Source organism: Laccaria bicolor, genomic scaffold, assembly GCF_000143565.1.
Source record: "Laccaria bicolor S238N-H82 LACBIscaffold_44 genomic scaffold, whole genome shotgun sequence".
Taxonomy (NCBI): Eukaryota; Fungi; Basidiomycota; class Agaricomycetes; order Agaricales; family Hydnangiaceae; genus Laccaria; species Laccaria bicolor.
The window spans coordinates 139,692-154,940 of NW_001889915.1; the positions used below are offsets into that span (position 1 = coordinate 139,692).

The 15,249-nt window shown below is 42.9% G+C and overlaps 5 protein-coding genes across 5 annotated transcripts; 3 read left to right on the forward strand and 2 right to left on the reverse strand.

Annotated features, from left to right (window-relative positions):
- Positions 1-1,037: 1,037 nt before the first annotated feature.
- LACBIDRAFT_332755 (uncharacterized protein) lies at positions 1,038-1,858 on the reverse strand (the record flags this gene model as incomplete). The annotated part of the gene is made up of 2 exons (XM_001887354.1): positions 1,038-1,757; positions 1,856-1,858. 2 exons carry the CDS (start codon positions 1,856-1,858, stop codon positions 1,038-1,040), a joined length of 723 nt encoding a protein of 240 aa, XP_001887389.1.
- A 2,972-nt stretch (positions 1,859-4,830) lies between these two features.
- On the forward strand, positions 4,831-5,998 carry LACBIDRAFT_332756 (uncharacterized protein; the record flags this gene model as incomplete). Its single annotated transcript, XM_001887292.1, has 3 exons — positions 4,831-5,275; positions 5,445-5,812; positions 5,888-5,998. 3 exons carry the CDS (start codon positions 4,831-4,833, stop codon positions 5,996-5,998), a joined length of 924 nt encoding a protein of 307 aa, XP_001887327.1.
- Positions 5,999-6,230: 232 nt separating this feature from the next.
- On the forward strand, positions 6,231-7,771 carry LACBIDRAFT_332757 (uncharacterized protein; the record flags this gene model as incomplete). The annotated part of the gene is made up of 3 exons (XM_001887293.1): positions 6,231-6,759; positions 6,913-7,068; positions 7,323-7,771. The coding sequence occupies 3 exons, from the start codon at positions 6,231-6,233 to the stop codon at positions 7,769-7,771; spliced, it is 1,134 nt and encodes a 377-aa protein (XP_001887328.1).
- A 1,646-nt stretch (positions 7,772-9,417) lies between these two features.
- LACBIDRAFT_310168 (uncharacterized protein) lies at positions 9,418-10,006 on the forward strand (the record flags this gene model as incomplete). Its single annotated transcript, XM_001887294.1, has 3 exons — positions 9,418-9,499; positions 9,552-9,772; positions 9,824-10,006. The coding sequence occupies 3 exons, from the start codon at positions 9,418-9,420 to the stop codon at positions 10,004-10,006; spliced, it is 486 nt and encodes a 161-aa protein (XP_001887329.1).
- A 4,428-nt stretch (positions 10,007-14,434) lies between these two features.
- LACBIDRAFT_332759 (uncharacterized protein) lies at positions 14,435-15,135 on the reverse strand (the record flags this gene model as incomplete). The annotated part of the gene is made up of 2 exons (XM_001887355.1): positions 14,435-14,915; positions 15,089-15,135. The coding sequence occupies 2 exons, from the start codon at positions 15,133-15,135 to the stop codon at positions 14,435-14,437; spliced, it is 528 nt and encodes a 175-aa protein (XP_001887390.1).
- Between the last annotated feature and the right edge of the window lie 114 nt (positions 15,136-15,249).

Genomic DNA, 15,249 nt, shown 5'->3' on the forward strand with positions numbered 1-15,249 from the left:
AAAAAAAACGCGACACTTTTGAAAGTCCTTTACCTCATATCTCCACAACGGGAGCACTTCAGAATATAATTCAAACAGATTCGGGAAGCTACAGTGTAGGGCTACAACTTTCGTTTTTTGACCATTTTTGGTAATTGGTCATGTGACCATCATCCCAACATCCCATTACATGGACCCTGATAGGTAAAATCATTCTCCTCTTGGTTTTCTTTGCTTTTTGGTAAAACCAGGTGATATTTCCCTTTTGGGCTGGACCCTGAAGGCAGTGCCTGATGTTCTGTACACCATTTATATATATTTTCAATTTTTCTGCCATTTTCTGGCTATTTTTGGATATATTACCATATTTGGAACTGGACCCTGGACCCTGACAACATTACCCAATATGATCAACAATGAGCACCATCCCCCATTTTTTTCTGATTTTTTGGATATTTTCTGGCCATTTTCAGCTGTATTACCATATTTGGAAATGCGCCCTGGACCCTGAAAACCACCCCCAATGTCGTCACCACCAGTGAGCAACACCCCAAGCTCACTAATGAAATTGCCAATGATATTGCCCAAGTAACTAATGAAAATCGCAATGATGTCGCCCAAGTAGCTAATGAAATTTCCAATGATATTGCCCAAGTAACTAATGAAAATCACAATGATGTCACCCAAGTAGCTAATGAAATTTCCAATGATATTGCCCAAGTAACTAATGAAAATCACAATGATGTCGCCCAAGTAGCTAATGAAATTTCCAATGATGTCACCCAAGTAGCTAATGAAATTTCCAATGATATTGCCAAAGTAACCATTGAAAATCGCAATGATATTCACCAGATAATTAATGAAATTTCCAATGATACTGGCCAGATAAGTAATGAAAATCACAATGATATGCCTTTGTAAAGATATGAAATTGGTAATAAGGCCTTGCCTCCATTTAATGAAAAAAGCGCAGGCTTTATGATAATGAAAAGACATGGTAACAGGAATGATTCCCTATCATAAAGAGTGTGGATGGATACACAGGGAGCCATAGGCAGTTACCTTGTTTTTATGATAAAAGTGCTAGCCACTAGTGTATTTGGACGAAGTTCGTGGCCTGCACAACTGATCGCAGCTCGACGATGCTTCTCAGCTCTAGCGATTTCATAGTTGATGGTGTCAACATAGTCCTGGGGGTTGTGTGGGGCCATGTAACCTGCAGGGAGCATGTGGTACGTCTGTGTTTCGTTATCCCATACTTCTGTATGCCTATCTGCAGCGTTCTGGGCACCTTCTTGAGGTAAGGAGCCTTGGTAGCGAATGTGGCCCTCCTCCCAGGGCTTCTGGAACTTGTAGGCCGCCTCTTCCCCCTCTGAAATGTCATAATGGTGGAAGGGGTGGATCTCCGCATTGTTGGGCTCACGAGAGGCATTGAGTGCCTGGAAGGCTTTGCGAACCTCTGGGTGGACGTAGGCGATGCAACGACGATCCAGAATGCATACGTCGTTCTCTGCCTTAATGAGATCTTCTGGTGTGTGAGGGGCCATGTGATCTGCTGGGATTGGGACCCAAAATCCTGTTTGCTTGTCTAACATGGTCGTCCGATCATCTGCTGCACTCCAGCCTCCTCTCTTGGGGCGATGCCCATAGTAGCTGTGATAACCACCTTGTGTAAACGCAAATCGATAACGAGTGTCGCCTTTGAGTGCAGCATTCAGGGCAGCAATCTTGACGTCGTCAAAATGGTTGAGAGATATCAATTGGATGCGTGGTGGCCACTAGTGGCTACCACTAGTTATCATATAAAACAGGTAACTGCCTATAGGTCCCTGTGTATCCATCCACACTCTTTATGATAGGGAATCATTACTGTTACCATGTTTTTTCATTATCATAAAGGCTGTGCTTTTTCATTAAGTGTAGGCAAGGTTTTGGACCTCCCTCATAAGATAGCCTGTGGTTATCATTACCAATTTCATATCTTTCCAAAGCCATATCATTGTGATTTTCATTAGTTGTCTGGCCAGTATCATTGGATATTTCATTAGCTACATGGGTGATATCATTTTGCAATTTTCAATGGTTACTTTGGCAATATCATTGGAAATTTCATAAGCTACTTGGGCAATATCATTGCGATTTTCATAAATTATCTGGCCAGTATCATTGGAAATTTCATTAGCTGGTTGTGCAATATCATTGGCAATTTCATTAGCTACTTGGGTGACATCATTGCAATTTTCATTAGCTACTTGGGCAATATCATTGCAATTTTCATTAGCTCCTTTGGCAATATCATTGGAAATTTTATTAGTTACTTGGGCAATATCATTGCAATTTTCATTAGCTCCTTTGGCAATATCATTGGAAATTTTATTAGTTACTTGGGCAATATCATTGTGATTTTCATTAGCTACTTGGGCAATATCATTGGCAATTTCATTAGCTACTTGGGCGACATCATTGCAATTTTTCCTTAGCTACTTGGGCAATATCATGGCGATTTTCATTGGCTCCTTTGGCAATATCATTGGAAATTTCATTGGCTACTTGGGCGACATCATTGCGATTTTCATTAGCTACTTGGGCAATATCATTGTGATTTTCATTAGCTCCTTTGGCAATATCATTGGAAATTTTATTAGTTACTTGGGCAATATCATTGTGATTTTCATTAGCTACTTGGGCGACATCATTGCGATTTTTCATTAGCTACTTGGGCAATATCATTGCGATTTTCATTGGCTCCTTTGGCAATATCATTGGAAATTTCATTGGCTACTTGGGCAACATCATTGCGATTTTCATTAGCTACTTGGGCAATATTATTGGCAATTTTTAGTAATCAGGAGAGTGGTCACATGACCAAACTCCAAAAGGGGTCAAAAACCAAAGTTGTAGCCCTGCACTGTAGCTTCTCAAATCTGTTTGAATTATGTTCTGAAGTGCTCCCATTGTGGAGATACAAGGTAAATGAATGTCAAAAGTGTCGCGTTTTTTTTTGTTTTTTGTGTTTTTCTCCATGAAAACAAAAGCAAATAACATAATTTCAGTATATTTAGAAAGCTAAAAGAAAGGGCTACAATTATTGTATTGTGGGAGAAATGACCAAAAAAGGAAGGTGCATGCCCTACTATAAGAGTCAGATATAGATTTACTAATGGACTACAAAAAAGTCGGACTTAGACTACACAGTTTACTGATACCCTATAAAAGACTACAAAAGTCAGACCTAGACTCTAAAGTTTGCTGATAGACTACAAAAGACTACAAAGTTTACTAATACACTACAAAAGACTACCAAATTTACTGATAGACTACAAAAAAGTCAGACTTAGACTACAAAAGTCGGACTTAGACTACAAAAGCTTGGATTTACACTACAAAGTTAGAGTTAAGGTCAAAAGGTTATCTTGACTACAAAGTTTGTAGTGTCCGCTTTTTGTCATTAGAAAAGTTGTGTAGTGTGTGCTTTTTCATTAGAAAAGTTTGTAGTGTCCGCTTTTTGTCATTACAAAGGTTTGTAGTGTGCGCTTTTTCATTAAAAAAGTTTGTAGTGATCACTTTTTGAGACTACAAAAGTTTGTAGTGTGCGCTTTTTCATTAGAAAAGTTTGTAGTGTCTGCTTTGTTTGTCATTACAATGGTTTGTAGTGTGTGCTTATTCATTAGAAATGTTGGCAGTGTCTGTTTTTTGAGACTACAAAATCTTGTAGTGTGTGCTTTTTTATTAGAAGAGTTTGTAGTGTCTACTTTTTCATTTATAAAAGTTTGTAGTTGACATGTAGTTTATGGTGTCTCCATCTATGTTATGGGGATGAGGTTGAAGGATTGCCATCATATGCCAGTGCTGCAGCATTAGTTTTTGGCATCATCCACAAGTTGTCTTTCACATTAGGAAAAGCCTTTGATATTGATACCTCATGTGAGGATATGGCTGAATGATTGACATGACTTTACATATTGCTATTGCAACATCATCAGTCTCTCACATCACGTTCCCCAACCTGACTTGAAGCCAGGACAGACGATCCCCAACCGAATGATAGTTACATCACCCAACGCTGTTTGGATGCCATTCATCTCTTTGCGAACCTGAGCTGTCCGTGCCCGAGAGGACAGTCGTTTTGCCTGGGCAGACTTCACTGTATGCCCTCAATGGTTCATCGACAACCATTGGCATCTCCCTTTTGTCAGATCGCGTCCACTTGAGGCTAAAATCAAGGACCATGAGCTTGGATTCTGTTGGTGGCAGTTGCAAGATCACCATTTTGAAGCAGCGAAAGGTTCCGCTTACCGTAATCTGGGAACTTTGCGTGGAGATATTGCAGATTTTCTGGAAGGGGAGGCCAAAAAGCTTCACCTTGCATGCCGAGACATCAAGCAGTTGAAGGATTTTGGCTGTCTCTTCTACCTGGTGAACAAGACTGTAGACGCGGCCCTCCAGCTCAAATTCTGCACTTTCACCAAACACGACTTGATCTACCGCATCTGTGATATAGGATTGGAAGGGAATGCCCAGAGGCCATAGTCAAACAGTGGTATATAGCTAGATTTGGATATCTTACATAATAGATTGATCTTTTGTCTTGAACCACCATCTTGTCAGCAGTCTTGCCATCCTCTTGCACTACATGCAGTGCTTTGTATATCTGTACTTCCTACAGTATGCATAATCATGTTGGGCCAGCTGAGTATCTTGTAACTGCTCATTGCTCACTCATGGGTGTTGATCCCAGATCCACCCATTCTTGCCTCCTCCTTCCCTCTTGGCTTCAGCTATGCGAGAAGTTCAGAGTGAACGCTTCACAGCATCAGTGGCTTCCAGTGTCTCTATCTGGAGACTCTCGCGATGTATGACTGGCACACCAAGTGGGCTTTCTGGCTCAAGGACAGCTCCAGCAAAATCTACGAAATTGACAAATCAATCATGGGTGTGATTACAGACAGCCCAGACTGTATTGCCATGCTCTACCGAGCTGGTGTACTGGGTTGGTATATCCGACCACCGTCGAGTATCCCACACGACATGACTATCCATTACATCATCGCTCCTGGTTGGGAAAAAATGCCAACAGCACACGGTCGTCGGTCAAGCGAGTGTGATCCACGTGAATTCACGGACAAAGACTACCCTGGAATGCCATTCCCCACCGTGCTCACTGCATGCCCTCGAAGTGGAGATTACGTCGTAGCCTGCCAGAGCTGGCGCAAGGGGCATTTGGGTCCAACCAACGCTCAAGTCGTCGTGACGGAGGCCCCAAGTGGTCCTGCCACGGTGGAGTCTTTTCCATCCAGTTAGTTTTTTCAATCCTAAGTGCTCTAAAGTCAACTCATAGTTTTGTAAATGATAGCCCCATCTTCGTCCCGTGCAGTATCTGCCCTCCAAATGACAAATAAACCAGCACAAGGCAAGTTCCCTTGTCTCCCATCTCTGCGGTTACTTATTGATCTCAATGGTAATAGCCGGCTTAAATCTCGCCAAATTCAAAGAGCTGGAACTTGATTATGTACCACCTCAATCCCCTGCCTGGAAGAAGGTGTTAGCAGGGGTGGATACTAATTCTTGGCACATCATCTCTAATCCTGTTGGGAACAAGCTCCGCGGTTATCAATTCCCGGACCCATTTCTCTTCATCACTGGCGCCAACCACAGAAGCTTGATACTGGCTTGGTTGATGATGCAAGCTCAGTGGCTTCAAACAATCATCAATGTCGATACCGCCCCACAATTGCCTGCGCCACAGCATTGGCGAAATTGTCTCTATGATTTCGCCAAGGAAATGTGCTTGCTCCCTCCGTTACCCTCGATGAGCAAAGTGGCCCATGGTGGGGTTAGTGTTCGCAGGTCCAGTTAAGTCCAGTTTTTTACCTCAAAACGATGCAACTGGCAACCACAACTGGTCTAGACTGATCCAAATATTGAGGGACCGCAACCAGACCGCTTTGGACCAGTCCTAATCGGTCCACAATGTGAAAAAGACCGGTCCAGACCAGTTGCAACTGGTCTTTTGTTGTAAAAATTATTACGCCACAGTAACTAAATATTACCTCATGTACATTGCATACATAGATAGATATTTTAATTCTCCATAGACTGATCAAAAATCTAAGCAATTCCGTCAAGATTTGACTGAGATATGGTGAAAACAGAGAGAACATACATACAGATTGCATATAAAAATGTTGTTGGCCATATGTCAATCAATTCTTGACCGTTTTTGATGATTCAGGGACCGAAAATTAAGTAAAATGTGCACGAGTAAGGTCCAGCACGTGATGGGACGAAAGACCAGTTGCAACCGGTCTAAACCTGTCTTTTTCGGTTTTTATATATTTACAAAAACATGGCAACTGGCAACTGGACTGACCACAAATGTGGGCAACTGCAACTGGAAAAAGACCGGACCGTGGTTCAGTCCAGTTCAGTCCTATGTATATTTTCAGTCCTGTAGACTGGACCTGCGAACACTAGGTGGGGTGCAAAAGAACAAGGCAAAAGATCGGCCTGTCCCCAAAGGGACCAACCGCCGTTCTTCCAAGGCCAAGGAGGTTCAAGCCTCTATATTTTCCAACGCAGTGTCTCTTGGCGGTCGTCCTGATGTGGTTTATTGGGGGAACGTGGCAGTCATGGAAGGGGAAAACGACACCGGCCTCACCCCAGACATAATATCACAGGTGATCTGGAACACATTTGAACTGAATTTCCGTCATGAGATTCACCAGCTCGACTGCCATCTCTTGCCTGCTGCATGGGCTTCAGTTTCTGAAGCAGGCTTGCGTGAGAACCTCATTCGACGGATTTTTCCTGAAGAGAGCAACAGCCTTATCATCTCGACAGGTCCACCCTCTCACCTGGGCTTAGCGGTGAATAACTAGCAGGATCGCATGAATTATGTGGAAGCTTTGCAATGAGTGGTAACGGGTTGGCCAGGGGACACTTCGAAACAGTTGAAAGCACGGTACATGTCTGAAAGTATCTCAGAGGCCAAGTTTCGGGAATCGGAGCAAGCAGTGGTGGTGGTGTACTGCCAGACATTTTTTGACAACTTCGGTCGTGCACCTTGCACCCTGCATGAGATTTCCCAAGGTTCTGATCATCCCGAAGTCTTGTCATCATCGTCATCTAGCGCCTAGCGGGCAGGGGGCCTCCCATCATTCAATGCGGCATGGACTAACATCGGAGGTAGGGCGATTGCAATCTGATTCATTCATCGTGGCACAGACTAACATTGGACTTAGGGTCATCGCATTCGGGGAAATATCTTGTACCGCTCTCATGTCATTTGCATTTCGGACTTACATAGAATAATGCCACTGATCTTGTGATTCATTGTGGGTGAGATAAGACAGACAACACTTGGTTTTTCCCTTTCTTCCCTCCCTATCTTTGTCTCTCGTCTCATGGCACTATGTTCAAACGGAAAGCAGTAAAGTCTCGTGAAGAGCTTCCCAGAAAGTTAGTTGCAGCAGGCACGTTCCAAACACACAGAGTCTATGGCACGGGAGATGTGACATCTGAACCCCAGGCCAATGTTTACACTCCCCAGGGCCATTTTGTCCAGCATACAGATTCCGTTCATGATGTTCAAACTGATACCTTCAAAGCTTTGGCCACTGATATAATTGGTGAAGCCGATGATACACGTTGCACGGGGATGAACGTGAAAGTGCGAAACACGCAAACAAGGATCAAGTGTGTTGGGGAAAACCCTATACACCTAACACTCACACACACACACACACACACTATCACAATCTCGGTGCAAGAGTTTGAGGGCCTTTGGTATTAAGAAATACCACTTTTGTCTTCTTAGGTTTAAGTCTCAAGAGTTTTCGTAATAAAACCGGGTTTTATTATTGGGTGTGGTATTAGAATAGTTCAATAGAACAAAGTATGTCTTTCAGGGATCCTGGTTGCTCAAATGCAAAGTTCTCGCACACAGACTTCTTTATTGACATGAAACATGAATTTATCGGACTTTTATAACTCCCTTGAGCTTTTATTATGTCACTACACTCCAAAACAAAAGGTACGAGTACGCTGTCTCGTCTAAATGATACTATGCTTAAAAACCTCTTATTCAAGTCTCCAAGTAAGCTGACTCCCAAGCACGCTGACTTCATTCACACTGTACTTTTCTGACCACGAAGAAATCTCCTTTAATTGATTACAACTGTCCACCTCCTAAGTCTCTACTTGGAGTGCAACTAGCTGGTCAACGGGGGATGATTGCTTGCCTTTTGACCTGCCAGTGCCCTCCTTTTATACTCCAAAACTCCTATCTACGCTTTTACATGTGTTTTTCTATGGTTTATATCGGTCCGAAATTACAAATGGAATATAAATAGCTTTTAATAATCATGTGGTATAGTTTTATAGTGTCTTTCTTTGATACACTACAGATTTTGTAGTGTTGGTATCTTTCTCTTATGAACGCATCAGTATTTGATGCGTACATTCAATAGTCTGGCTTTTAATTATCCTTGGCCCGGACCGGTTCCTTATGCTTCTTTCTCTTGGCCTCAGTTACCAATTTGACGTATCATGTCATTTTAGCGATGGCCAGGCTGATACATATGCAGCAAGCTGCTGGCTTCTTTATTTCCGGAAGTTATTTGATTAAAATGCCTCGGCTCGGTTTCTGTATCATATGGAGATCGCATGGTACTCCGAAGGACTTCAAATGACTTTCTTAGTTATCAGGGGGTCTCCAGATTGGATTACCTAATGTCTTTCCAGGTGCGCATTTCATAGCATCTTGGATGATGCTACGCATCACTCTTTGATGCGTACGCGGGAATTGCCGTACTTGACTCTTTACATGGCCGCAGGCCACGCTTGGTCCTCATACATATACTACATTGTCGCAGTATAGTCTTTCTAGTAGTAGAACATTATTTCACAATGTCCACATACAATTTATCCTCTAGAAGTCTTGGAAGTATTTATCGCAGGATAAAAGTCCGAGTTTCCATATTAAAAATCCATTACATGTTTCTAAACCCTTGGTAGTAATGCAATCTTGTCCCTGTGCTGGGTGGTTTACTCTAGAGCTTCTTTATACTCTATTTCATGGTGGGTGAATCCTAGATAGGCCCCAAGTATAATGTCATGGCGCATACTGCTGCCAGCTCCAAGGCCTTAGTCCTATGTTCAGACTCGACGCATGTGCACTTTTAGTCTACTGAACTGGGTATGTTCAAAGACTCTTATATCATTGCAATTTGTATATAGTGTATGTACAGAGAAGACCATTTCAAACGGTAAAATCGCGAAAATCGGATTTTATATGGTTGAATACTTTTCACCCATATCACCGAAGGGGTAAAACCAGGTAAAAAGGCACGACAATTTCAGCGATGGGAGGGGGAAATTCTTCCTGCTCTTATGCAACCTTATATTCAACTCCTGAGGGAGACTGACTCTCTGCGAAATATGTCAGAAGTTAGACAAGTGGTGGGTTGTGTTGGTTGTCATGCTGGGAGATCTTTAAAAGTTGCATGTATATTTTTTGAAAGTATGTTGATATTTTGTTTTGTCTTGGTTGCTCTTTGATTTTTATTGGGCAGGGATTGAGACTCTCACTCTGTGTACATGCACGTCTCCAGCCCTGCAGCTGCTTCAGCGGGGTTTGTTTCCTTGTGCTCCACTTTTACCCTCTCTTGCGGTTGACCTGAATATGCTTGAGTTTGTCAATGGCCTTTTTGTCAATGCTGCACCAAATACGACAGCTTGGTGTGAGACCTTGGAGTCATTTCTTGGTAATAGGAGGTACAAGCTATCTACTCGAGTAAGTTCCCAATTTTTTTATGGATTGTTTCTGATAGCTGGTGTTTCTTAGAATAGCTTGCACCGGTGCTTTGGGGCTGCTATGCAGTGGTATGCTACACTGATTGATAAGAAAAACCACCAGTTGGCCAACTACTTGGATCAATTTAGGCTGCCAGCCACTCATTGTTCAGGTATGATGATGCTTTTTCTTTTTGGGGGGGGGGATTTGTTCACCTTAAATCTATTTGTATAGATGATGGTAATTACAAGCCAGTTATTTCCCCCATGGCTAAGCTGACAGCCACATTTAATAGATGCAGAAATGAGCAGCCCAGATAGTGAAAATGCTACCCCATGAAGAAGATCAACCAAGTAACTACTTACGCTCCCATTGCCCACTCTGTTTTGGGGGAAAGGATTGGAAGAAAAAGGATGAACTGTGTGTGATCCTTCTTCTATTTTAAGAGTTGTTTCTAAGGTTCCTTTTGGAGTGTCGACTTTATAGTATGTCTAGATGCATGCTTCAAGCAAAAATCAAGAAAGGCTCAAGGCAAGGAACCACCTGCTCCTCGTCAGCATCCTGTGTGGAAGTGCCAGATGTTCTATTCATGGCACTCCCCGTTATTTTCATTTTATATGCACTTTGATTTTTATGATTCTTTTTATTTGATTTTAGTTTCTTTTCTTTTTTTTAGATTTTAGCAAGCATTGTAGAACATTTGAAATAGCGCGTTCTGACATCTTACAACACACGCGTTCTTTGGACGACGTCATCGCCGGCAACTTGTTTGATCGTCTTCTCCTGGAGTCACTTGAAGGACGTGGCTTGCAAGTTTCGTTCCTGTGCGCATAGTTCTTAATTTTTATTTTTATTGTCTTTACTGTTTATTACTTATGACACTTTTCTATGAGACCAAAGCCCTGATCGAGAGCTGGACAGTAGGGTCAAGCCATCAATGACTGGGACGTCCGCACTGAAGGCGGCAGCGTGTATGCAAATAGACCTACCAGCTTCATACGGTTCCCCGAGCAATTCCCAGCTCAAGGTTTTGGCAGAGGAATCCGATGAGAGGCGTCATAGTTATTTTTGTTCGCATTTTTTCTTTTTCATGTTGACATGTTCTTGTAGTTCCTTTTTTCTTATTTTAGATTGATTCTTGGACAGGCAGCACGCGACAACGTGCAGTTGCCTTGTGATTCTTTATGTGTACTTATGGTGACCTCCCACCTATCGAATGGAGCACCTTTTCTTTCCCCACTTTTTACCTCTCTCAGTAAGCTTCGACATTTGACCTTAAAAGTGACTCCCCCTCTCTTCAAAACTCCCTCCATCTTCTACTAAGTCGTCGCACACCAAGGCGCGGCAATCCTCAAGACAGGCGCATCAAGCGTGTCGACGAACTCATGCCACCATCTCCAAGCGCATGGAAGAACTCACGCCACCGTTTAAGCTTTTAAAGTTGTTGACGACACTAAGTACTCTTTTCGGTCTTTCCTTTGTCTCTTATCTTTCTCCCTCCTTTCGTTTCCTTTCTTTTACGCTAAGTAGTCGACCAGTTCTTTGTCCCCAGTACTGAACTCTCGTTCTTCCCACTTCAGTCACCCACTGCCAACTGACTATTAGTCATGCAAACTACACATAAGTTACATGACTAAATGTCATGGACCATATCTATATTCTAGATATATATGGGTCCTAGAAAGCCCTGAAATCTAAAATATATTCTTGAGACGTGGACCCTGAAATGTCACACAAAAATTATAATGTCTGTGTCACACCACCAAAATATATTTTGCAAGTGAAAAGCAGTAAGGATATATTTTTGGTGAGTGGACCCTGAAATGTCACTGTCACACCTTAGAAATATATTTTTGCCCTGGCTTGGCCTTAGGATATATTTTGGGAGACAGATGTGGTAAGGATATATTTTTTGGGTCTGTAGGGGTGTCAGGGGTCCTAGTTTCACCAAAAAAACTTGTGATTTTTCTGCTGTCTGGGATATATATTCTGGAAGATTCTGCAATGATTTCCAGGGGTTTTGGCAGTATGTAGGTAGCAATAAGGGGCATCAATAGCATCTGTGACCTACCTGAGTAGTTGCTTGCATATTATCCACTTTGACACTATAGATACAGTTTGCACTATGAAATTCTTTAGCTGCCTTGAAACACCCTCTGAGTTGACAAAGTCCTTCGATCTTTCTCTTCTTCTCTTTCCAATTGCACCATATCTGCATACCCCACCCACATCTGTATTACCAGTAAGGTGACAAAGTGCTTTGATCTTTCTCTTCTTCTCTTCCTTTCTTCCCCACCCCCCTCTGTATTACCATCCTTGACAGACAATCTCTCCTTCTCTTCCTGTCATCCTCTCCTCCTCTTCTTCTCTCCTGCCTTCCTCCCCTTTTCTCTTGAGTTTGATTGTAAATTTATGGACAAAAACTTCACCAAGTACTTTGTTGTTTCTCTCCTCCTTTCTTCCACTCCTCCTCTTCTTCCCTCCTGCCTTCCTCCCTCTTTCTCTTGAGTTTGATTGTAAATTTATGGACAAAAACTTCACCAAGTACTTTGTTGTTTCTCTCCTCCTTTCTTCCACTCCTCCTCTTCTTCTCTCCTGCCTTCCTTGCTCTTTCTTTTGAGTTTTGATTGTAAATTTACAAAGAACTCTATTCACAATGTCATAGTATGGAGTTACATATATCTTTTCCTTAAAAAGTCCACTTCAGTCACCCAGTGCCAACTGACTATTAGTCATGCAAACTCCATGTAAGTTACATGACTAAATGTCATGGACCATATCTATATTCTAGATATATATGGGTCCTAGAAAGCCCTGAAATCTAAAATATATTTTTGACACATGGACCCTGAAATGTCACACAAAAATTATAATGTCTGTGTCACACCACCAAAATATATTTTGCAAGTGAAATGCAGTAAGGATATATTTTTGGTGAGTGGACCCTGAAATGTCACTGTCACACCTTAGGAATATATTTTTGCCCTGGCTTTGCCTTAGGATATATTTTGTGAAACAGATGTGGTAAGGATATATTTTTCTGGTCTGTAGGGGTGTCAGGGGTCCTAGTTTCAGCAAAAAACTTGTGATTTTTTCTGCTGTCTGGAGTATATATTCTGGAAGATTCTGCAATGACTTCCAGGGGTTTTGGCACTATGTCTAGCTGTGCTCCCAGTATGTATGTAGCAATAAGGGGCATCAATAGCATCTGTGATATACCTGAGTTGCTTAAGTATCATCCACTTCCAATCACACTATGAATACAGTTCGCATTACAGATTCATTCATTCTCCTTCAACAATTTTGGGCCTCAATGACATGTATGATTCACCTTGAAGCTATTCAGTCCAAGATTCCTGAGTTGCTTAAGTACTATCCACTTTGACACTATAGATACAGTTCACACTATGGAATTTTTTAGCTACTTAGAAATCCCCTCCACTTCTGCCTCTACTTCAGCTCCAAGATCTCCATTTGCACCTTATCTGCATACCCCACCCACATCTGTATTACTATCCCCTGCCAGACAAACTCCTGCATGTGATATCAAACATGTTGTCCAATCCACTTTCAAAAACCAGAGTTCACAAAGTTCTTTGTTTCACTCTCCAATTGCACCTTATCTGCATGCCCCACCTACATCTGTATTAGTCAAACCTCTGCATGTGATATCAAACATCTCTCCCAACCTACTTTCAAAAACCAGAGTTCACAAAGTTCTTTGCTCTTTCTCTTTTTCTCTCTCCAGTTGCACCTGATCTGCATACCTCACCCACATCTGTATTACCATCCCCTGCCAGTCAAACCCCTGCATGTGATATCAAACATCTCTCCCACCCCACTTTCACAGACAAGAGTTCACCAAGTTCTTTGTTGTTTCTCTCCTTCTCTTCCTCTCCCTGTTTTCCTCTTCTCCTCTCCCTGCCTTCCTCCCTCTTTCTCTTGACTCTTCATTGTAACTTTATTGACAACAAATTCCATTCTCCTCTAACAAATTCTGTTCACCAATGTCATAGTATGGAGTCACACATATCTTTCCACTAAATCCTGAACCAAGATCTATTTTAACCATATCATGAATCCAGATACATAATTTCTGAACTATATCATGAATATTTTAATTAGATGCTGAACCAAGATATATCTTTCCACTTTATCTTGAACAAGGATATATTCACAAGACATATATTTCAATTATATCCTGACCCAGGATATATTTCCAACAAGATAATGAACCAGGATATATTACCAATACATATTCTCAAGCTATATCTTGAACAAGGATATATCTTTCAACTTTATCTTGAACAAAGATATATATTCAACAAGATATTGAACCAGGATATATTACCAAGATATATTCTTAAGCTATATCTTGAACCAGGATATATTACCAAGGTACATTTTTGAACTATATCCTGAACAGGATATATTTTTTGACATATAACTTTTAACTAGATCTTGCAGAAGACAAAGGTGCAATTTATTGAATGAAACTACATAGATTTACATTACTACAAAGACCATTCATTAAATACAGAAATAAAGAGAAGGGGAGGGGGAGGGGTTTGGTGGGCAATAGGGAGAGGGGAAAGGGCTGGTAGGCAATGATGGAGGGGGGGGGGGAAGAGGTTCTAGGCAATGAGGGAGGGGATGAGGGGGTTATAGGCAATGAGGGAGGGGTGCCAGGCAATAAGAGAGAGGGAGAGGGAGTGCTGCAATGAGGGAGAGGGGGAGTGGTGTGCAGTGGGAGGGAGTGAGAGAGAGGGAGAGGGGGAATGGGAGGGGGAGTGAGAGAATGGGAGGGGGAGTGAGGGAATGGAGGGGTAGGGAGTGATGGAGGAGGGAGGGAGTGATGGGGAGAGGGGGAGGGGTAAGGAGTGATGGAGGGGGGAACTCCCCTGGGCTCGTCATTGCTTGTGTCCGTTCAGGTGGTCGTTTTCGTTGGCGGGCGGTCGCCTTCGTTTGTGGGCGGTTGTAAACGTTCGTGGGCGGGTCGCCCTCGTCTCGTTGGTGGGCGCTCGTGGACGTTCGCGCGGGTGGTCGTGGACGTTGGTGGGCGCTCGTGGTTGTTGGTGGGCGCTCGCGGTCGTTGGTGGTCGTCCGTGGGCGTTCATCTTCGTCCGTGGTCCACCACCCACACCTTCATCCATCGTCGTCTTCATTTTTAGGGCAGTCGTCGTGGTCCGCCAGGCGAAACAAAGACGACGAACGACGACCGATGTCGTCGTTCGTTGTCCGGTTGCCACGTCGCAGCTAGCGACGTGGCACCTCATTGGTGTCAGAAGGGAAAAAGCTGGGGTGGTGACTGCTTACCAGGCTGGGTACGGCACAACCTCGTCACCGTCGTCCTCGCCTGCCATCGATCTCCTTCGATGTCGTGTGTTTGCTGGGGGTTGGTGACGTGGCGCTGCCGCGTCGTTCTTGTGGTGCCGGGGTGGTTGTAGTTGTTCCGTGACGACGTTGTGTGTGTCGGC